The sequence below is a fragment of the Pavona decussata genome, unplaced genomic scaffold (genome assembly GCF_977016875.1).
Source record: "Pavona decussata unplaced genomic scaffold, jaPavDecu1.1 SCAFFOLD_52, whole genome shotgun sequence".
NCBI lineage: Eukaryota > Metazoa > Cnidaria > Anthozoa > Scleractinia > Agariciidae > Pavona > Pavona decussata.
This window is the reverse complement of record NW_028145474.1, coordinates 145062-169465: the sequence shown is the minus strand read 5'-3', so window position 1 is coordinate 169465 and position 24404 is coordinate 145062. Positions and strand designations below refer to the sequence as shown.

The 24404-nt window shown below is 43.2% G+C and overlaps 2 protein-coding genes and 1 pseudogene across 2 annotated transcripts; all 3 read right to left on the bottom strand.

Annotated features, from left to right (window-relative positions):
• Positions 1-1402: 1402 nt before the first annotated feature.
• LOC146480740 (uncharacterized) lies at positions 1403-1918 on the bottom strand. Its single transcript, XM_085109066.1, has one exon. It carries the CDS (start codon positions 1916-1918, stop codon positions 1403-1405), a length of 516 nt encoding a protein of 171 aa, XP_084965192.1.
• LOC146480739 (uncharacterized) lies at positions 1420-8268 on the bottom strand. Its single transcript, XM_085109079.1, has 2 exons — positions 8084-8268; positions 1420-7900 (listed from the first exon to the last, which is right to left on the bottom strand). Exon 2 carries the CDS (start codon positions 7682-7684, stop codon positions 1931-1933), a length of 5754 nt encoding a protein of 1917 aa, XP_084965205.1. The 5' UTR covers positions 7685-7900; positions 8084-8268; the 3' UTR covers positions 1420-1930.
• A 4672-nt stretch (positions 8269-12940) lies between these two features.
• LOC146480738 (uncharacterized) lies at positions 12941-17074 on the bottom strand (annotated as a pseudogene).
• Between the last annotated feature and the right edge of the window lie 7330 nt (positions 17075-24404).

The following is a 24404-nucleotide window of genomic DNA, read 5'->3' as shown; positions in this document are numbered from 1 at the left end:
GTATACACACTAGTACTCTCACACTTGGTATACACCCTAGTACTCTCACACTTGGTATACACCCTGGTACTCTCACACTTGGTATACACCCTAGTACTCTCACACTTGGTATACACCCTAGTACTCTTACACTTGGTATACACCCTCGTACTCTCACACTTGGTATACACCCTCCTACTCTCACACTTGGTATACACCCTCCTACTCTCACACTTGGTATACACCCTAGTACTCTCACACTTGGTATACACCCTAGTACTCTCACACTTGCTATACACCCTAGTACTCTCACACTTGGTATACACCCTAGTACTCTCAAACTTGGTATACACCCTGGTACTCTCACACTTGGTATACACCCTCGTACTCTCACACTTGGTATACACCCTAGTACTCTCACACTTGGTATACACCCTCGTACTCTCACACTTGGTATACACCCTCGTACTCTCACAGTTAGTATACACCCTCGTACTCTCACACTTGGTATACACCCTAGTACTCTCACACTTGGTATACACCCTCGTACTCTCACACTTGGTATACACCCTGGTACTCTCACACTTGGTATACACCCTGGTACTCTCACACTTGGTATACACCCTAGTACTCTCACACTTGGTATACACCCTAGTGTAACGGGGGCGGATATTGACATCGGGTTTCTTTCAGATCAGTTCAAATATTCAGATCAACATCGCCGTCGGAGAAACGTTTTATAGACAGAGAATCCCGAGCATCGATTCTAACTTGTTTATTATACTTGAAATTCCCGTAAAAACTGAAAATAATAATCGAAAAGCGAGCGATTACAATAGATTCTAAGATAATTCTACTGGGAGCACGTGGCATGCATGAAAACGATTACCTAGAATAACTCTAATAATATAACGAAATCACTAAACCTAAGAAATAACAACACTACTAGGACTGAACTTAAAAACTATAAAACAAGGAAACATACCTCTTTCTCCGATAGAAACTATCTTAATGGCACACGCGTCTTTCTTACTTTCGATCCGTACAATTCTCTATGTGACACTGAAAACTGATCCGACACGCGCAAAATACAAAGAAGCTCCAGATGATTAAAATAGAAACGGAAATGACGCGAGTCACGCAACGAAAAACTAATAGCTAACATTTACATGGCTCCCCTAAATTACGACAGAAATTTACATACTAGAATCAACCAAAACTAACTAAAATAATGTTCAGTGGGCTGTAGGCCCCTACAGGCCTTCACGGCTCTAATGGCTCCTCAGGTGGGGATTCCCCGGTCTTCATACTCTTCATTCTTCAGCAGCAGGACCAGTTGCTGGACTGGTCTGTCCAGGAATGATGCTGGTGCGGTGGCTCGACCGTTCTTGTCCAAGGTGTCATTCGCCATTCTCAACCGAACCTACCGGACCAGACCATCCTTGTCAGGGTACGTCTCCTCTACGATCCCGGTCTTCCATGCGTTTCTGGGCGAGTGATCATCCTTAACGACGACGATATCGTTCACCTGAAGACTTCGTCTTGTCGTAGACCATTTCTGTCTCGGCTGCAGGGACTGCAAGTAATCCCTTTTCCACTGTATCCAGAACTCATTCGCCAGGTATTGCACCCTTCGCCATCGCCTTCTCAAATACAGGTCGGCGCGTTGGAAGTTTCCAGGTGGGGGCATGATGACCTTTGACTTCATCGTAAGCAGGTGGTTTGGCGTGAGAGGTTGAGGCAACTGTGGAGAATTCATTGTGTCCGCAGTCAGTGGACGACAATTAACTATAGCTTCGGCTTCCACCATGAAGGTTCGGAGCGTCTCGCCGTCGAGCTGAGTTCCATGATGGCTAAGAAGCGACTCCAATACATTTCGCACGGTGCGGATTTGGCGTTCCCACGCCCCACCCATGTGACTTGAGTGTGGGAAGTTCATCCTGAAGTCTACTCAGTCACAGTTGGTTTTCAGTAACTCTTGTCTGATTTGCTCGTGTCCTAATTCTGAGATAGCTTGGTTCAGCTCGTTCATCGCGCCAACGAAATTTGAGCCTTGGTCGGATCGCAACTGTCGTACTGGTCCACGGCGTGCTACGAAACGACGATAGGCGTTCAGGAACGAATCTGTGGACAAGCTATCCGCGACTTCCAGATGAATGGCTCTGGACGCTAGGCACGTGAACAGAACTCCATAACGCTTGAGTTCGCGACGGCCATCCTTGATATACCAGGGACCAAAATAGTCCACTGCACAGAAGGTGAAGGGCGGTGCAGGCTCTAGGCGATCTTCTGGTAGGTCCGCCATCTTTTGCTCTTGAGGCATGCTTCTCAATCGGCGGCATGTGACACATTTCGATATGTGGCTCGATACAGCAGAACTTCCGCCGATAATCCAGTATCCTGCTGAGCGAACTTCACCTTGAGTGATCCCTCTGCCTTGGTGCTGAATGGCCTGATGATGATGGCAGAGGATCATGTCAGTCACATGTCCTTTTCTGGGGAGTATGACTGGATGTCTCACCTCATAGGGGAGGCTAGAGTGCTTGATCCGCCCACCAACTCTTAATACACCGTCTTCGTCTAGGAACGGGTCCAGCTTGTACAGGGAGCTTGACCCTTTCATCGCGCGGTTTCCGTCCTTGGCAGTGCTTCGGTTAATGACTTGTGGTTGGACGTTGAGACTCTTCAGCAACTGTATTTCTTCTGGGAACACTTCATTCTGGACCATCTTGATAATTTGCAACTCAGAGTATTTCAGCTCTTGAACATTTACAGGGACATAGGTGGCCGCTCTTCCTATTCTTTCTGCTGTGTCTGGACTTGTATCTTGGGAAGAACAGATACTGGTCTTGCGGAATCTTCTCTGCAGACGGAGACAAATGGCGATTGCTCTCTTTGCTCGATGCCAACTAGAGAAATATTTCAGGCGCTCCAATAGGGAGGATGGTTCTTCAACCTGAGTTGCTCGCACAGTGATCTTCTTGGTTTCCGGGTCGTCAGGAGGGATCGAAGGGTTGTTGTCAACAGGATCCCAATCTTCATGAGAATTCCAAAGGAATTCTGGCCCATTCCACCGCAGGGAGCCGTCAATTAGTTCTTGGGCACCAGCGCCGCGAGAAGCAATGTCAGCGAGATTGGATTTCGTTCCAACGTAGCGCCACTGGTCCGGCGATGTCTTCTCTCGTATCTCCTGGACGCGGTTGCCGACAAAGACATGGAATCGCCTGGCATCATTGTTGATGTAGCCTAAGACCGTCTTGCTGTCAGTCCAGAACGTTTCCTTCACTTCCCCGTACTCCAGCTCTTTCCGCAGCGTGTAGCTTATCTTGGACGAAACGAGTGCAGCGGTCAGCTCCAGTCTAGGTATGGTGACGGGCTTCAACGGCGTCACGCGCGACTTTCCCATCACAAGAGAACAGTGTATTCGGTTCTTAGCATCGACTAATCGTAGGTAGGTACACTGCCCATAGCCATTTTGACAAGCGTCTGAGAAGTGGTGCAACTCTGTGTGCTTGATCTCATCGAATTCTTCAGGTTTATGACATCTTGCTATCTTGAGCTTCTCTAGGGCGGGAAGTTCAGATCTCCATTTCTCCCATCTAGGTCTCACATCTTCGGGTACTTCGTCGTCCCAGCCAACTCCATCACGGCACAGCTCTTGCAGGATTCTCTTTCCTACCAGGATGAATGGGGCGACGAGGCCAAGAGGATCAAAAACCGAGCTAACTGTGGATAGAATGCCTCTTCTCGATAGCGGTTTGTCCTTCAACTCGATTCTGAACTGGAGCGTGTCTGATTCGATGCACCAGTGGACTCCCAGAGCGCGTTCGATGACTGGATCGTTACTGACAAGGCGAGGAGCCTTTGTGTCCTTCGCTTGATCTTCTGAGGGAACGGAATTTATCACCTCCTTGCTATTCGATGTGAACTTGTGAAGACGGAAACCACCTTTCTGGCACAGTGACTTGGTATTTCTGATCAGGTTCTTTGCTTGTTCAACGGTTGGTACCGACTTGAGTCCGTCATCCACGTAGAAATCCTTTCTCACGAAATCTGCTGCCTCGGTGCCGCAATCTTCTTCGTACTGGTCAGCAGTGGTCTTGAGAGCGAAGTTTGCACAGCCGGGCGAGGAAGTAGCGCCAAAAAGGTGGACAGTCATACGGTACTCTACTGGATCTCCCTTGAATTCTTCGTTATCCCACCACAAGAATCTCAGGTAATCACGATGGTTCTCGTCGACTTTGACTTGATGAAACATCGCCTGGATGTCGCACATAAAGGCTACTCGCTCTTGACGAAATTGGCATAGTACTCCTGTGAGATTGTTCGTGAGATCTGGACCTTGCAATAGCTGCTGGTTTAGGGACTGTCCGTCACATACTGCGCTGCAGTCGAACACGACTCTGATCTTCCCAGGCTTCTTCTTGTGATACACTCCGTGGTGTGGAATGTACCATACTCGCTTGTTGTCTGAGGATGGTTGGTCTGTGGGAACTCGTTCTGCATATCCACTAGTTATGATGTCTTGCATGAAGCCATTGTAATCTCTTCGGAATTGGTCATCGTTAGTCAATCTCCGTTTCAACTTTAGTAGGCGGCTCAGGGCCAATTCCTTGCTGTTTGGCAGTTCCACGTCTTCTTTCTTCAGAGGCAGAGGCATCTCGTAGTGGCCATCATCTCGCTGATGAACACCGTCTCGTACTATTTTGAGGAACTTCCGATCTTCAAAGGATAGCGACTTCTCTTCGGTTAGTCTTTCATTGAAGTCAAGTGTGAACATCTTAGCAACATCGTGCGGGTTGAGCAGCTCTTTCACTTCTGTCCTTAACGCAAAGTGACACATCTTCCTACTTGAGTCTACTTGGACTTCTCGGGTGATAATGCGATTGCAGAAAATGTCGCTCTCGGTTTCAGCCTCATCTTCATGTGTTAGAGGGTTTACTGCACCAATCATTCCCCATCCAAGAGCGGTTCGCTTAGCGTACGGGTCATCTTCTACTCCGGGAACAACTTCAAGTGGTTTAATCGCACGAGGGCAGTTGAGACCGATAAGGAGGCCGACCTCAACGTCACTACGGAAGGGCATCAGCTTCTCAGATACCATTTGGAGATGTGGCCAACCATGGGCGGATTCGGGCCTTGGAATCTGACTCCTTTTAGCCGGTATGGTGGATCTTGAGTAGGTCTTGGGTAAAGGGATTTCACGCTCTTCATTGTAACCACGCACAACCAGGCCTTCGATCTTCTGACTTGTAACCACTTCCTCTGCTAGGACCGTCGAAATCTTTAGGTCTACCTCTGGTCCGTTCAAATCCAGCTTTCGCAGAACGTCTTCGTTTACAAAACAAGCGTCAGATTGTTCATCCAGGAGAGCGTAGATCAGCAATTTGTTCTGAGCATCCTTACTGTGATGAACCCATACGGGTACTATTAACGAGTGCATGCAAGGCGCAGTTGTTTTCTTCGTGTCGCAGACCTTCGCACGGTTCGAGATGACTTCGGTTACATTCGTTACTTCGGTTGCATTCGTTACCGCTTTGTCTTGCTCGGGTATCTTGGCGGGATCACTGTGAAGGGAGGTTGGATGAAATCCATTGCAGGTTTTGCATACTCGCCTTCTTCGACAGTCCTTTCTCATGTGACCCCATTTTAAGCAGCCCAGGCACAGTGCCTTCGATCTGATGACATCTCTTCTTTCTGCCAGGGACATACTTAGAAAACTTTTACATGCGTCCAAGTCGTGAGGACCCTTGCACAGCGGACACGTGACAGCCTCAGGTTTATTCTCCCTCTTACTGTCGGAAGCACTGGTCTTCACTTCACCAGAACCAGTAGCGAAAGTGCTAACCTTGGCCGATTTCTTTCTGTAACTATTCGACTTCCATGCTCTCTCTGCGTCTTGTCTTGGGGCTTCTTCCTTATGAGGCCTTGTCGTTACCGGATTGCACGCAATTCTTGCTTCTCTTTCGAGGAACCTGCAGAAGGCTTTGAAAGAGGGGTAGGCCGTTCCATCCCCATCGGGTACGCTTTCTTCGCCGCGATTCTGCTCTTCTCCTTCTTTGTTGAGCCAGCGATCAACTTCGCGACTCCATCGATCTATCAAGTAGCGCGGAAGCTTTTGGAGCATCTTCTGGTTTTCATCCGGGTCGTCAAGCACCTTTAGGTATTTGATGGTCTTTGTCGCCGTTTGGCAGTGAACGAGGAAGTCCGAAAATCTGCGTAGGCTTGCTCCGTCATTTGGAGGGATTTTCGGCCATTCGTTAATCTTCTTTCTGTAGGCGTCTACCACCAGAAATGGGTTGCCGAATCTTTCTGCTAAGATCTTCTTTGCTCGTCGGTATGCGTCGGCAGTTTCCAGTAACAGGAGGCCGCTGATCGCCTCTCGTGGTTCGCCTCTTGTATACTTCCCGAGGTAGTACAGTCTTTGGGAAACCTTGTCTGTCTGGCCTTCTATGATGGTTTCGAAAGACTTCAACCACAGGGGATAGTGCAGTAAATCGCCGCCGAAGATCTCTGGTTCTGGGAGAGGAAGCGTGTCTTGAAGACGTCGCTGACAAAGCACATCGGCTAAACGATGCAGTGAATCTTCGACGGACGAACTGTTCAGAGGAAGACTGGCTCTTGGATTGTCTGCTGTGATTCCGGTCTTGGCTGTATCGCTTACGGGGATTTTCGCGTCAACACGCGTGCGCGGAACTCTGTAGGGACTTGTCTCAAACTCGGCTACTAAAGGATTCAGCGACGATCGAAGAGCTGTAGACTTCGGAGGTGCGAACGGATTCGGTGATGAGTCGGGACGTAACACCGGTCTAGAATTCGTATCTTCGGTAGATCTCACTTTAAAAGGAGAAGTCCAGAGTTCCTCCTTTATCAAAGTCCGTCTCGTTTCGGGACTCTCGCGATGCAAAACAGATTCAACATACGTTTCAACGGTCGGAAGGCTGGCGTCTGTCACCGATGACATTTGATCACGAGTCTTCAAATAATTTTGGAGAACGTAATTCCTGTCGGTTTCTTGCGGGAGAAACTGATCTTCCTCGCGATCGTCCTTCTCAATTTTCCTTTCATCGGCTACGTTGGCCGCTTCCATTTCGGCTTTGGCGACTGCCAGCTCCTTGCTTAGTCTAAATCGTTTAAGTTCGTCCTCGCACTCCTTCAAAGTAGTTGTTTTCCGTGCCTCGGCGTCCGCAAATTCCAACTGAGTTTTAAGTCTTGCAACATTTGCAGCCATATCCGCTCTTTTTGATAGCGAAGATGCGATAGATGATTTCTCGGATTTAAGGCTTCGAGAACCTCGGCTGGAATGTTTTGATCGTGAAGAGCGTTCGCTTACATCTTGTCTAAGATCCGAAAGTTTGTTATTTAATCTTCTCAGCGTGTCTGAATGCTCACGCTCCAGTGATTCTAATTGCGCCACCGCCTCCTTTTTTGCTTCGTAGTTATCTGCTAGCGCTTCGCAGAGTCGATTACTTGCCGCGTATAGAATATCCATTCTCGTCTCGAGGAATGTTCTCTCGCTCTTTAGGAGATCGATGTTCGTTGAATCTCCTATCAGATTTGTAACTTTGTTTATTTGTTTGCGCCACGCGCGCTGAGCGGAAGATCTTTGTTCCTCGAGTAAATTAAGGTGATACATTCTTCCCTTTTCTGTAGGATTTCGAAACCTGATCGACAAGGAATCTTCAGAATCTTCCATTTTAGACATCGGAGTGTTCAGTGTTCAATTGCAATGCGACGTGTTTCCTCCGCTGAGTTTCTACCCCAGAGTTTTTACTGTAACGGGGGCGGATATTGACATCGGGTTTCTTTCAGATCAGTTCAAATATTCAGATCAACATCGCCGTCGGAGAAACGTTTTATAGACAGAGAATCCCGAGCATCGATTCTAACTTGTTTATTATACTTGAAATTCCCGTAAAAACTGAAAATAATAATCGAAAAGCGAGCGATTACAATAGATTCTAAGATAATTCTACTGGGAGCACGTGGCATGCATGAAAACGATTACCTAGAATAACTCTAATAATATAACGAAATCACTAAACCTAAGAAATAACAACACTACTAGGACTGAACTTAAAAACTATAAAACAAGGAAACATACCTCTTTCTCCGATAGAAACTATCTTAATGGCACACGCGTCTTTCTTACTTTCGATCCGTACAATTCTCTATGTGACACTGAAAACTGATCCGACACGCGCAAAATACAAAGAAGCTCCAGATGATTAAAATAGAAACGGAAATGACGCGAGTCACGCAACGAAAAACTAATAGCTAACATTTACACCTAGTACTCTCACACTTGGTATACACCCTGGTACTCTCACACTTGGTATACACCCTCGTACTCTCACACTTGGTATACACCCTCGTACTCTCACACTTGGTATACACCCTAGTACTCTCACACTTGGTATACACCCTCGTACTCTCACACTTGGTATACACCCTGGTACTCTCACACTTGGTATACACCCTCGTACTCTCACACTTGGTATACACCCTCGTACTCTCACACTTGGTATACACCCTAGTACTCTGACACTTGGTATACACCCTCCTACTCTCACACTTGGTATACACCCTCGTACTCTCACACTTGGTATACACCCTCCTACTCTCACACTTGGTATACACCCTAGTACTCTCACCCTTGGTATACACCCTAGTACTCTCACACTTGGTATACACCCTGGTACTCTCACACTTGGTATACACCCTAGTACTCTCACACTTGGTAAACATCCTAGTACTCTCACACTTGGTATACACCCTAGTACTCTCACACTTGGTATACACCCTCGTACTCTCACACTTGGTATACACCCTCGTACTCTCACACTTGGTATACACCCTAGTACTCTCACACTTGGTATACACCCTAGTACTCTCACACTTGGTATACACCCTGGTACTCTCACACTTGGTATACACCCTAGTACTCTCACACTTGGTAAACATCCTAGTACTCTCACACTTGGTATACACCCTAGTACTCTCACACTTGGTATACACCCTCGTACTCTCACACTTGGTATACACCCTCGTACTCTCACACTTGGTATACACCCTAGTACTCTCACACTTGGTATACACCCTGGTACTCTCACACTTGGTATACACCCTGGTACCCTCACACTTGGTATACACCCTCGTACTCTCACACTTGGTATACACCCTAGTACTCTCACACTTGGTATACACCCTAGTACTCTCACACTTGGTATACACCCTGGTACTCTCACACTTGGTATACACCCTAGTACTCTCACACTTGGTATACACCCTAGTACTCTCACACTTGGTATACACCCTGGTACTCTCACACTTGGTATACACCGTAGTACTCTCACACTTGGTAAACATCCTAGTACTCTCACACTTGGTATACACCCTAGTACTCTCACACTTGGTATACACCCTAGTACTCTCACACTTGGTATACACCCTCGTACTCTCACACTTGGTATACACCCTAGTACTCTCACACTTGGTATACACCCTGGTACTCTCACACTTGGTATACACCCTCGTACTCTCACACTTGGTATACACCCTAGTACTCTCACACTTGGTATACACCCTGGTACTCTCACACTTGGTATACACCCTCGTACTCTCACACTTGGTATACACCCTAGTACTCTCACACTTGGTATACACCCTCCTACTCTCACACTTGGTATACACCCTAGTACTCTCACACTTGGTAAACATCCTAGTACTCTCACACTTGGTATACACCCTAGTACTCTCACACTTGGTATACACCCTGGTACTCTCACACTTGGTATACACCCTGGTACCCTCACACTTGGTATACACCCTCGTACTCTCACACTTGGTATACACCCTAGTACTCTCACACTTGGTATACACCCTAGTACTCTCACACTTGGTATACACCCTGGTACTCTCACACTTGGTATACACCCTAGTACTCTCACACTTGGTATACACCCTAGTACTCTCACACTTGGTATACACCCTGGTACTCTCACACTTGGTATACACCGTAGTACTCTCACACTTGGTAAACATCCTAGTACTCTCACACTTGGTATACACCCTAGTACTCTCACACTTGGTATACAACCTAGTACTCTCACACTTGGTATACACCCTCGTACTCTCACACTTGGTATACACCCTAGTACTCTCACACTTGGTATACACCCTGGTACTCTCACACTTGGTATACACCCTCGTGCTCTCACACTTGGTATACACCCTAGTATTCTCACACTTGGTATACACCCTCCTACTCTCACACTTGGTATACACCCTAGTACTCTCACACTTGGTAAACATCCTAGTACTCTCACACTTGGTATACACCCTAGTACTCTCACACTTGGTATACACCCTAGTACTCTCACACTTGGTATACACCCTCGTACTCTCACACTTGGTATACACCCTAGTACTCTCACACTTGGTAAACATCCTAGTACTTTCACACTTGGTATACACCCTAGTACTCTCACACTTGGTATACACCCTAGTACTCTCACACTTGGTATACACCCTCGTACTCTCACACTTGGTATACACCCTAGTACTCTCACACTTGGTATACACCCTAGTACTCTCACACTTGGTATACACCCTAGTACTCTCACACTTGGTATACACCCTAGTACTCTCACACTTGGTAAACATCCTAGTACTCTCACGCTTGGTATACACCCTGGTACTCACACTTGGTATACACCCTAGTACTCTCACACTTGGTATACACCCTGGTACTCTCACACTTGGTAAACATCCTAGTACTCTCACACTTGGTATACACCCTGGTACTCTCACGCTTGGTATACACCCTAGTACTCTCACACTTGGTATACACCCTGGTACTCTCACACTTGGTAAACACCCTGGTACTCTCACACTTGGTATACACCCTGGTACTCTCACAAGTGTGAGAGTTATTAGGGTGTATACCAAGTGTGAGAATACTAGATTGTTTAGCGATACGGCTTGTTTCGCGCCAAAAATGATCGACATCCGATTTGAATTTAAGTTTGTTTTTCAGCGAGGGTCTGTGGCTCAATAAATAAACTTCTCCGGGAATGAGCTGCTCGGAAAAGAGCACAAATTATCCTAGCCTTCTCGGCATGTTGTGACCCTCCCACGCAGTCGTTTTTTTGGAGCGAAGGCAGACTACATATTGTGAGCGGGGAAGATTCTTCTTGTTTCAAACGACTTTTAGCGAGGTTTTCGAAGTGCTTCCCTTAATTGACGTGTCAGATTTGACTTCAAGTTTTCCACCCTTTCCAATAGAGTATTAAAGTGAAGGCGCCACTAAAAATATATTTAACGTTATATGATGTGCTGAGATATTCAAAATAGAGCATTTTGAAAAAGGCCTACTTGCCAAAAATAAACATCTTATTGCATTTTTTTTTTGGTGGGGGACAGGTAAGAGGGGGTGATGGGTGAGATAGCACTGTTATCCTTTGATGACTCCATAAAAATCCTTCTGACTCAAATTAGAAGGGCTTGTATGAGTCACTGGAGCCGATAACAGTACGTATATCGCACCCCCAAATTACAATAAGTTGCTGATTTATTGACAAGTCGACATTTTTCATCATGCTCTTTCCAAACATCTTATTAAATCCCATAATTTCAAAAACTCAACAGTTTGTGACGTGAAACGTTTGTACTCTATAACTTAGAACGATATGCTGCATGTGGACCTAAGGGAAACAGCATTATTAAAAACGTTAACGGGATATCTCTGTTTCCAGATGACAGTTTATTTAGCAACTTGACATATGCTTTTGTGCTCCCTGTTTCTTACAGAAGAGAGAGACACCCTTCCTTTTTAAAAAGTTCAGTTCAACCATGCACTGCAAAGTCTACACTAGTTTTTCTTCTTAATAAAATACAGATTGATTTATTCGATATTTACAAAAAAATCTTAGTAAATAATAGCCCTTTTCACGGTTAACTCTGCTCATTTGCATTACAGTGAAATCTAGCATGTATGTGGGGCAATTTGGGGCTATTTTGTAGTTTTAGCCCGAAATTGCCTCGCATCCACGTTGGATAACATTGTAATGCAAATGAGAAAAATCAACCGTGAAAAGGGCTATTACAGAACCTACAAATCTAATATTATCGAACTAAATATGTCGTCAGAGAAAACTCTAGTTTGAAGACGACTGCGCCAACGTCGGAATTCCAAAGGAGGAATTCGAACAAAAATCAAAGATCAAATCAAACTTGAAAAATATCTGCAAAATACTTTTACGCTTACTGTATTTGATAGTGGTAGGCGATTTACTTTCGTTTTACTGAAAAAGGAGGCTAAAAATAACCCATCGACTACACTGAAAATCTACACTTAATTTGTCCTCTTTGTAAACTGAAAACTCGATTTTTACAAACTCAATCGTAATCGAAATTTAAGGTAAAAATACAAATCAACTGATGACGAATTGTCCAAATACATAGCATCTAATTTTGCTTTCGCATGATAAACGATTAACAAACACATTCACTTGTGTAAGTTCGAAAACGTACTGTCTCTACCTTATTTATACATTGTAAGATTATAAAAACAATAATTTCCACTGTACAAATTTTGAGAACTCAAAATGCTAGAGTTACCAAATTAAAACTGAAATCTTGTCCCCTTAACGGCCTGCATTCCGGTAGAATTTCTCCACGGTGTATCAATCTTTTAGTGTATAATTTGCATCAACCCATCACGAGATAGTAAAGTAGTCTGTCCTTAAATCTAAAGGGACGATTATGTATTTAATGCTGGCCAAACTAAAGTTGCTTGTTGCTTACTTTTGATGCAGATCACTTTCCAAAAAGAAAACGGAAAACACGTAAACTTTACTGATTCTAAGTAATAGGAGTCTGATAAGTTTATGCCTACAGTCTAAGTGATTGACTGTTTAAAGTCCACTGTGGTTAACTGTTAAATGTTCTGACATCCAATTCCAAGTTCCAATTTGCTAGGCATTTCTCGGACAAGGTTATACCCTGCAACTGTAAAACAAAATTTGAATTTTAGATTAACAGTCAGTTTTATAATCCCCCTTTTTTTTAAAGGTAATTATATTCTACACCCTTGTGCATGACTAACAAAAGTGGACGGCGTAAAGATTAAAGGGATCAGCTTGGTTTTTTTTACCGAACTGTTGGTCTGATAACAACAGCACAAACGTATTGAACTGGTCAATTTTGGTTTTTTAACAAATCAATACTGATTGTTGTCAGTATAAATCAAAACATAGAACACAGCTAACAGCCCATGTAGGCTAAGAGATGAGTAAGACTGACGAGGGACGTAAGCAACTGGACTGGAGAGCCTGTAGGTCTCCCACATGAATTATTCAGCAAAAATATTTTTTGGATCCATTCTGGTAAATGTCTATAAGGAAAATACACTGATCATGTTATTTTGTTATTTATCCCGTTGTTGAAATAAACCGAATCAGTACATAGTTTTTTTTTTTTGCTTTCAAAAGTACAAATAAATGAAACATTGCGCTATTTTTTTCAATTGTCGTTCATCCTATTATATAAGATGTTCATAAATCGGAATAAGAATAGTCCAATAACACAGCACCTTTAAAGTCTCCTGTCACAGAACCATAAGCGTTTCCAACAGAACGGGAAATTTTTGTCCTTGTATAATGCATTCAGAACCCTTAATAAAATAATTCAATGGTGAAACCAACCTTTACTTTTCAAAATCAAACGTCACGTTATCTCCAATCAGCATGAAAGGAGCCCAGTCTCTCACATCAGGATATCCGTTATTTCTCATCCACTTCATGGCCTGGTGAAGTGATTCACTGGCACTTTCCCCACGAACAAGATGCTCATAGAAACGACTCATTAATTTCTTTGTTGCTTCGTCTGGTATGGCCCACAAGGCCACCAATACTTAGCGTGCACCAGATCCTAAGAAAGCTCGAGCGATTCCAACAACTCCCTCAGCTTTAACATGTCCTTGTGCGCTGTGACAACAGCTGAGTACTACAAGTTTTGCTCGCAGTTTAACTTGTGAAATATCAGCCATTGTCAACAGATAGTCTTTCTCGGTTGGAATCTCGTTAATGGGGTATTGAGGAGCAAGAGCAATTTCTCCTCTTTCGGCATCACCATGAGCAGCAAAATGAATCAGACTTACAGAGGGTATGCTCTGAAGAACAACTTCCTTAGTTGCTTGCCTCCCTAACAAGGGCACAGCTCCGATCAGTTCTCCTATCATCTCCGCTTCCTCTTTTGCAGAGGGCAAACGGCAAAGGACCCCAAGGCTTCCCTTGTAGGACACGTCCCTAACGTCTGGTTCGCCCACTATCAGTGCTTCGTTCTGACTGTGATAATCTGCTGGACTGTCATGAATGAGACCCAAAGTTGTCAAAGAAGGAACAATTCGGATTCTGTAATCCTCTGATAAATAATTTCCATTTTCATCTGTTAAAGCTGCAAATGGGACTTTGTACAAGGCGCGATCAGGAACAATGATGAGTTCAGGTTGGTCAAGAAAGTCAGCCACAGGAGCGATGATCATTCTGTAACGCTCGGCTCGGGTGGGAAGTGGTTGTAGGTTTTCCTCTTGTTCTTCCTCCACTGGACGGTAAGCTGCCAATCTTCCTTCTTCGGCTGGTTCACGTGTGGAATCACTAGCTTTCGAAAACGCCAGTGATCGATCTTCACATTGCTCTTCAGGGAGAACACTAAATTCTCTAAAGCTTTCCTCACAAAAAACTTGATGAACAGTTCTTTCCAATCCCTTGGTGACAAAGCATTCGTTGACGTCCATTTTACGAAAATGTACTGGTTTGTTGCGTTCAAGGACCCACAAGAACATATATTGGTCAAAATATGAAATGTATAAACAATTACAGTTGCACTCTTTGTTCACGATTCTTTCAATATCAGCCCATGACGGCGGATTGACTGATGTTTGCTGTTGAACAGAATGCAGAGCTGAGATTAAGTCTGCCAGAGCTCTGGCTCGTCCAAGCTCCAGAACAGAAAGAGCTGCTTTCGCATTTCCATTATGGCAAAGCATTGCACTGAGTAACTGATAGGATGAACGGTGCAGGTCTAAAAAGGATATCTTAAATTGGTCATTGCGTCCCACAAAGCTTCGCATTTTCTCGTACTTGTCAATACTTGCAAGGAGATTCGAAACGATTTCATGTTTTGAACATTCATCTCCTGCTGAAATAAAGTCGTGTGTAAGATGAAGGTGACACATAGCCTCTGTACTTATGTCACTGATCTCTCTGCTAATGACAAGTGCTTTCTTGTGATAATCTTTAGCCTTAGAATGTTTACCAAGCATACTACTCAAGGATCCCAGGTTTCCATAACACTTGGCTTCTCCTTCTTTGTCGCCAATTTCTTTACTTATGGCAAGTGCTTTCCTTAGATATTCTTCAGCTTTTCCATTTTCACCGAGAGATTGATACACAGCTCCCAGTTGTCCATAAGACACGGCTTCTCCTTTTCTATGGCCAATTTCTTTTCTTATAGCAAGTGCTTTCCTTTCGTATTCTTCAGCTTTTCCATATTCACCGAGGAAAAGATACACAGTTCCCAGGTTTCCATAAGACATGGCTTCTCCTTCTTTGTGGCCAATTTCTTTTGCTATCGCAAGTGCTTTCCATTGATATTCTTCAGCTTTTTCATATTCACCGAGATGTGCATGCACAGTTCCCAGGTTTCCATAAAACGTCACTTCTCCTTCTTTGTGGCCAATTTCTTTTCCTATAGCAAGTGCCTTCCTTTGATATTCGTCAGTTTTTCCATATTCACCGCGTAACTGATACACAGTTCCAAGGCTACCATAACACGCGGCTTCTCTTGGTTTGGCGCCAATTTCTTTCGCTATCGAAAGTGCTTTCTTTAGATCTACTTCAGCCTTACCATATTCACCAAGAGAATGATACACAGTTCCCAGATTTCCATAAAACGCGGCTTCTCCTCTTTTATGGCCAATTTCTTTTGCTACCGCAAGTGCTTTCCTTTGATATTCTTCAGCTTTTCCATATTCACCGCGTAACTGATACACCCGTCCCAGGTTTCCACAACAGTCGGCTTCTTTTTGTTTGGCGCCAATTTCTTTTGATATCGCAAGTGCTTTCTTTAGATCTTCTTCAGCTTTTCCAATTTCACCGAGAGATTGATACACAGCTCCCAGGTTTCCATAAGACGCGGCTTCTTTTCGTTTGTCGCCAATTTCTTGTGCTATCTCAAGTGCTTTCTTTTGATCTTTTTCAGCTTTTCCATATTCACCGAGAGATTGATGCAGAGCTCCCCGGTTTCCATAACACACGGCTTCTACTTGTTTGTCGCCAATTTCTTTTGCTATCGCAAGTGCTTTCTTTAGATCTTCTTCAGCTTTTCTATATTCACCAACAAATTGATGCACAGCTCCCAGGGTTCCATAACATCCGGCTTCTACTCGTTTGTCGCCAATTTCTTTTGCTATCGCAAGTGCTTTCTTTAGATCTTCTTCAGCTTTTTTATATTCACCGAGAGATTGATGCACAGCTCCCAGGTTTAAATATACCGTGGCTTCTACTTGTTTGTCGCCAATTTCTTTTGCTATCGCAAGTGCTTTCCTTTGATATACTTTAGCTTTTCCATTTTCATCAAGAGACTGATAGATAATACCAAGATGTCCATAACACAAGGCTTCCTCCTTCCTATCACCTGTTTCTATCGTGATGCTCAGTGATTTCTTATAAAGATCCTCTGCTTTTTCATATTTTCCTTGACGTTTATACATGTTTGCCAGATGAGAGGTTACGATGCATTCTTCTCTTCTTGAGCCAATACAGCGAACAAAGTTCAGAAGTTTTTTAGCGCATTTTCTCCCACTTGCGTGATCGTTAAGAAGGTAATATGCCTTAATCATCAGAATGTATAGGCATCTGTTGGCTTTGGCTTTGGCTAATTGTACTTTCTTTTCTTGGGCTGTGTTGTTCAGGAGAATTAAACATTCCTGGCACAACTTAATAGCTTGTAGAACTCGACTTCTGTTGAGAAGAAATTTGGCAACAAGTGCGCCAATAACGACGGTCCCCAAAATTTTGACTGTGTTGTCCATGATGGTGTAAACTAAAAACAAGAAAAGAAAACAAAAGTGCAATAGTCTGGGGCTTTATACCGGCAAATGAGCGTTTAACGGCAACCCTGTTTTCTAAAAACGACCAGCCGTGAGAAAGTCAGTTATAGAGCCGGGAAAGTTAATACAAAACAGAATACAAATCTGTAGACTTAAAGGGTGTTCATACAAAAAAAGATTTTTTTCTTTAAAGGAAACACGTGCTTTCGAGCAAGAACTGACAGAGTCTGCCATCCTTTGAGTAGAATTTACAAAATTGCATATAAATTTAAATTCAGTGCAAAAAAAGAAAACAAAATTGAAAGAAATAACGTAGTTTTTGAACATCATTTTTTTTCTTTGCCAATATTCTGTTCCATTCCATTGGCACGAGTGTTGTTAATTACATTACATTTTCACCTTCAGATTTAGAAATCTCTACCCAACGAAAGCAAGGAAAAACCGTGTAGTTCCATACTATTTCTACATCTTTCATCGTTTTCTAATGAAATTATTTGGTAATTCAAGTACTTTATTTAACGACGGTAGCACTTAATACCTACCCCCAAACCCCCCCCCCCCCCCCAAAAAAAAAAAAAAAAAAAAAGAAGAAGAAGAAGAATACCTTTTAATGGAGTTAAAAAGCAACAATTCTTTAGGAAAGCTAACTAACAATTTGACAGTTTGATCTATCGTACATTTACCCTTTAAGATTTTCTTCGTAACGAGGGCCAATTTCGAGATCAAACGGCCAAACAGCCCGCTGTAGCGAAAACAAGTGAAAGATTTTGATACAGCTGCGATGCTTTTTGACAACGGTAGAGCAGAAATCATAGTTCTATACTCAATTGGTATAAACGAAGTTGTAAAATATCGAGCCTTTCCACGACTCCACTTAAGGTCAATATGCGCTATAATGATATGATAATGATAATGATAATGGTTTATTAACAGATCCACTAGGTGGCTCTTCCCTGTTAAATTACATAACAAACGGTAATACACACAATGGTGGCGAAAAAGAGGTCTGTTATCGGTTAGATGGCCGAAAAAAGAAACAAGACCAAATTAGCGGTGACGTGTAACTTGCACACGAAGTGCTCCAAGCTGGGACATAAGTAAACTGGAAACACTTGTTTTACTCTTGAACTTTTAGGTGGTTGACACGATTGGCCAAAGGCGCGAAGTGTCTGATGTCTGGACTCGCGCGTGGGTGTATTACTCGCTCCAGACTTTTGTTTGAAGACCGCGGGTGTTCATGCGACGGACCAACGCGAAAATACCGACTGTTTTGCGGATCAGCAAAGCAGCTGTTATATTTGAATACAAACGAAGTTGCGAAAAAGTCGGCCGTTCAACTCAAAAATGGAGCACATGAATAATTTAAGTATTTGAGACTTGTTCCACTACCTGATGGTGTTAATAGCATGGTACGTATTAATGGTATTAATAATAAACCATACCCTTAATCAGTCATAACTATAGTAACCTCTAGTTTCGAGGTTTTGAGTACATGGCTTAAACTTAAAGAAAGTAAAACAGAAAATCACAATATATATATTTTGTAACAACCCTTATTTGTCCGCATGAATGACACGGATAGAAACTGAAGTTGTTACTGTCATGAGCTAAAGTTATTGATTTGTTTACGGTAAGGTCCGTTTTGGGGCGAGTTTCAAATTACTAAAGCGAAACGTGGAAAAGGTTAACAAATAAAAGCCCAGGATCAACTGCAAAATCAGATCACAGGTTTTGTTTTTCAAAGTAAATTGGCCACCGGAAAGAAATTCGAACACTGGCGTTTCGAGCTTTAGCCCTTCATCAAATAAACAGAAACCACGTAAAATATTCAGGGATACCAGTGCAAGATCAAACACTGGCAGCTAATGAATTTGCAAAGTATTTCGCCACTGTGGGAGACAGGTTTGTTGAAAATCATCCTTGGTGCAACTTTACCCCGGAAGAATGCAGCAGGCACCCAAGTGTTCGTGCCATAAGTAGTAAATGGGATTCTAACCTGTTTTCCTTCAGATAGATATCAGCACAGAACGTGAATCCTAACAAAGCCGTTGACTTCGACATGATTCCATCACATGTTTTGAAAATAGCGGTCCGGGAGCTGGCGGGTCCATCGTACTCAAATTTTCAATCAATGTATTTCAGAAAAGTATTGGCCGAATTCATGGAAGAAGGGCGCGTGGATCCCAGTGTTCAAAAAAAGAGGATCCCCTGGATCTCGAGCAGAGCAATTGTAGATCTATCACTATGCACCCAACTCTATTGTTGGCTAAACTTCAGGCATACGGCTTCTTTAACGAATCGTTAACATTAATGCGTTCCTTTTTCATGGACCGCAAAGAAAGAGCTAAATTAGGAGCTGTGGTCAGCGACTGGAAACCAATCAATGTGGGCTGTCCCCAGGTTCCAACTTGGGACCGTTATTATGGAATTTCTACCGAAATGATCTCTTTCACCTGGACCGTTCATCTAGTCTGTCGATGTTTGCCGACGACCACCAACTCTATTATACACACACTAACATTAATGTCCTTACGGAGAGGATTAAGTATGAAGTGAAACGAAAGTAGGCGTGGTACAAAGAAAATCATTCTGTTGGCAACTTGAACAAATATCAAATATCAAGCCATGATTATCGGAAGCAAACATCAGCCATCCCAGCTAACATTAGACATAAACGGCCATCTTATTAACATCACTGAAGAAGGTAAATTATTAGGTGTCACCATCGACAAGGATCTGTATTTCTCGGAATACATTTCCGCTATCTGTAAAAAAGCAAGTAGTCTAATTGGTGTTTTAATGAGGCTTAAGAAACTGATCCCTACCGAAGCCAAACTTCTGATTTATAAGACAGCGATAGGATTTTACCCCATCTTACATATTGCAGCCTAGTCTGGCATTTTTTTAAGGCTTCGGACAGAACGAAACTGGAACGCGTGAACGAAAGAGGTCTCAGGACGGTTTTCTGTAACTGGCTCTTGTCATATCACAACTTATTGAACGCGCTACCCTCACTACCTTATATAACAAGCGTCTGCAAGATATAGCAATATTTATGCTCATGGTCAAACATTAGTTACTCCCTAAGAATATCCTGGACCTGCTGAGCGGAACACCATCTAATCACTATCTGAGAAATTCTGAAGTAGTGATACATGTTGGAAATTAACCTTGTATATGCCAAGGTAAGGTCGAGGTAAAGTCGAGGTGCCGAGGTAAATCATTAATATTCCTAAGAGTCTAGTCAATGACGTCATCTATTGTTATAACCTAGGGAAAAATGCCTTCCTCCAAACTAATTAAGTGCCTAGTCAGTGCCTTCCTGCATACTAATTTTTTGGTCTTCCTCCATACTAATAAGTGCCGAGGTTTACTAATTAGCGTCACTCTTGCACAAAGGAAACAATAAACTTACCTAGGCTTGCCCGCTCTATACCCACCCGGCCCTGATTGGATAGTCAAGACTCTATTGTCAGTTTGAATAAAAGCGCGCAAAATTTGAAAGCGTTATTATTCAACTAGAGTAAAGATTATTTTATCGCTGCTATATTCCGCAAGGATGGTTCCAAACGTTCAAGTCGAATCGACTCCAAACCTCTTCTGAAAGTAGACGAAGTAGAACAAATCCAAAGGCAGAAGATCGCAAGTCGTCTTAGTCATGTGTTCCAGCTAACTTATGCCGCCATGCTAGACGTAATGATTCAAGAAGAAAAACTAAATCGCTGAAATGGTTGCGCTATTCACCACCCAAGTCAAAGACAACACTCCTGCCTGATGATGGATAGAGAAGGTGCTTGGTTTATTTCCGAGATGATGTGGTCGAAAACATTGATCTGAATCTCGTCCTAAAAACCGCCGAGAGTGTATGCAGTGCGCTTGGCTTTAAGCTGTGAATGTCGTGGGGAACATACGTGACCGAGCTGCCCAAGTTCCCTTGGACCAGCATCTATCTTACTTGGTTGGAACTCGGAGGATTCAGTAAAATCGTTCAACCGAAGCAACTGCAAGATCGCATTCTGTATGCCATTTACTACGGCCTCAGTGGATTGAAATGGAAATATTCCAGTGGTATGGAAATGGTAGCCAAGTTGAAGCACAATGCCCTAAAACCATTGTCAGAAAACAAGAAGAACCACAAAAAGTCGCCATTGCTCCAAAAAGCGAACCCCTTTCAAATACGCTCTCAGCGAATTCACGACCAAAACTGTAAAGACAAAGCGGGGTTATCGAGCAGTGATGAGGAAAATAGACGCGTTTTACTCGATTTGCGATACTCATGCTGACAGTTTTCATGAAAAACAATTTAATTGTATATCAGTGTTAAGTTCATTTTCTGAGTCCTAATAAACCGTTGATGCGTAAACCTATCTATGTGTGTCTTTTTTCTCCTATCTATCTCGAGGAAATGAAAAACTACTAAGTCTCAGCGTTTCACGAACCGTTAGTCAGTTAATTATGCGAGTTCGCAAGCCCAAAGCTGCATACAAATTAGTTCTGTTGGAAAAACCCCAAGGGAGTATCTTGACGTATTAGTATTATAAACAATTTTATATAACTTAACAAGGATCAATTGAAACACGCGACTTATAATTGTTAGCAATAAAACAAGACAAGAGACACCGTTTTTAAAAACTTTATTAAAAACAATGACATGCAAAAAGAGTCAAATGAAGCCGTTTCGGAGAGCGACACGGGTTGGTTTCTCGCGCTATAATTTGTCTCCGACAGGGAGTTCCAACAAAACGTGCGCGAAAGCAAGAAATACCGCGAGCTCAAGGAGTCTTTGCCCTCGAGAATTCGAAAACAAACTTAAACGAAGAAAAAAAAAAACGGAGCAGCCAGCTTTCAAGGTCGAGGAAATAAAAAACGAGATTTGTGAATAATTTCGAAAAAAGCTGGCCGCGTCAAGCTCCGCTTTGAACTAATTTTGAGAAAAAAACAAAACAAAACACAATATTCTCCCTAAATCTCGAGAAACATAAATTAAATAGTGGCTGAATAAACAGCAAGAGAAAAATGTTTGTTACGTTCATGATGATCAGCTTCATTCTCGCCGAAATATCTTTGCCCGATTGGCAGAGAGATGTAAGACAAATAACATCAATTTGTTGAAGCTATACGAGAAGCAGAAAAAAACCAAGACGACACCTGCTCCAATCAAAGTCAAGTTCATAAAAAAACTGGTGACCACCAGACCTCTCATGAGGGACTCCTCTCTCCATCTCAATTCACACCCGTCCCTCGTGAGAGTTTTTTTTTTTGTTGTTTCTTGGAGCGCTCCAATTTTTTTGCCCAGTTTACAAGGCTCCGCTCCTTGAGCGCTATCAGACTTCGTGGTTGGAGCCAAGGTTAAACCGGCACTTCCGCCAGGCTCAGGCCCGACCATAGCTCTACCCAACAACCCGACGCCATCCTAGGGTGAAAGATTTTTTAAACCCATGGAATAACGACAGGGGTTTTTCGTAATTCCATGGGGGCTAATGTATACCGTTTACGTACGAAAGGCCCAGGCTTTTTTCAATCGTTTGCTACTTAGTAAACACAGCCCCATTTTATATCATTCAGTTGAAACATTTTTTCACTTGTGGTGCAAATAAATTTCAGTTTTCGAGGGTTAAAAAGTAATAAGCAGACGTAAAAGGTTTACCTTAAGTGGGAAACCCCCAAACACGCGATATGACAAACAATAGCAATTTGATGACTCATTCGAAAGGGAAAGCCCCAGACATCTTGCTGTCTCATATGCAAATCATCGATCGATAGTTGTGATCAAAACTTGTTTTTTTCTCGCTTTCTTCGCATCGTTTCACCATCTTCTGTGGTGACACAAAAATCTACTGCGCTTTAACTGGGCGTAAAATTTTGTAACATTCTGCTTGGGTTCGTTTTTTCTCGGCCAAACACCAAAAAAGTAGCGCGGACGCCATATTTTTCCTGCTCGTTTGAGGTCCTGGGGGAAAAACATTGACTTCCTGTTATCGAAAAATGAGGTCACGCAACAGTTTTCGCTTCTCAGAATTCAGGACTGCTGTTGCCGCTCACCAGTATTTATGAAAGATATTGTCGTAGTCGTAAACGTCAAGCAAATGCGTGCCTGGATAATGATAAACTCCATTTTTGAAATACACGAAACAGAGGTCATCTCGACAGCAAGTCTCGCATTTTGTGCAAAACAGGACCTTTACAATTCCTTCTCGTCCTTTGCAAAAAGGGGCTTCTTAAAGCTCCTGATGAGCATTATCCCAGCCCAGAGCCGCCAGCTCCCTTATTTTTGAAGCAAGATGCAACTTCAGAATCTTCTCCCAAAGCTCTGGAAGGAGCCTTCATTTTATCAGCTTTACGATTCGTGCTTGTTCTTGCAGATAGAGGCTTCTAAAAGCTCCTCATGCACCTCATCCCGGCCCAGGGCCGCTCCCTCCCCCATTTTTGCGAGGGAGGTTCTGAATGGACTCGGAAAGTGTTGGCTCCTCTGCTTCCGCCTCAGTTATCACCCCGTAAAACATCCGCAGAACATCGGACGTGAATCGTTTGGCAGCCATCTTGGCGTATATACCAGCGCAGATATTTCTTCAATAGGAAAAAATTATGTGGCACATCCGTGCAAGTGTAGGCATTTTTCGATAGGCCATATTTTCTGTGACACACCGGCGCGTGTTTTTTGCGGTTTCACTGGACCGCGAAGTCACGCGCTTTGTTTTAATGCAGTTTGCCGTATTTGCTTTTACACATGTACGGTGAGGGTCTGCGCGCAGCTTTCCCGTTGGAGTGGTGCTATCCAAAAACGAGGTGACGTTAAGAGACCAGCTTTTGAATAACACCACTACAACGGGAAAAGTGCCACAGAACCCTCACCGTATATGTGTACTATCCTCTTTCTATTTGTTTATGTCAGTGTATTCTATTGTCATCAGAGTTTCGTTACAGAAGGGTTCCTTGTCCTGCAGATCTTCTGTTCATTTCTTGATTTCGGAGCGCGTCAGTGAAATTCGCATGTCAGTCGACAAAAATTTACATATTTTCTTTGCTCTTTACATACGCATAGGCCAGCGCTGAAGGAGGTGATTTTCTGCAACAAAACAGACTTTCGAAATATTTGTACTTACCACGATGCCTCTCACACTTTACAAATCTTCTCAATCGGGAATGACTGGAATCCACACCATAACGGGAAAAACAACGTTTTGTTTAGTACAAGCTAACGATCGAAAACAAAAGGACAAAAAATTTGAAAAGAACATCAAATGCTCGAAAAAGTAGCGGCTAAGACTCGAAAATGAAACGTTAATTGGTAATTCGGGAAAATGAATATCAG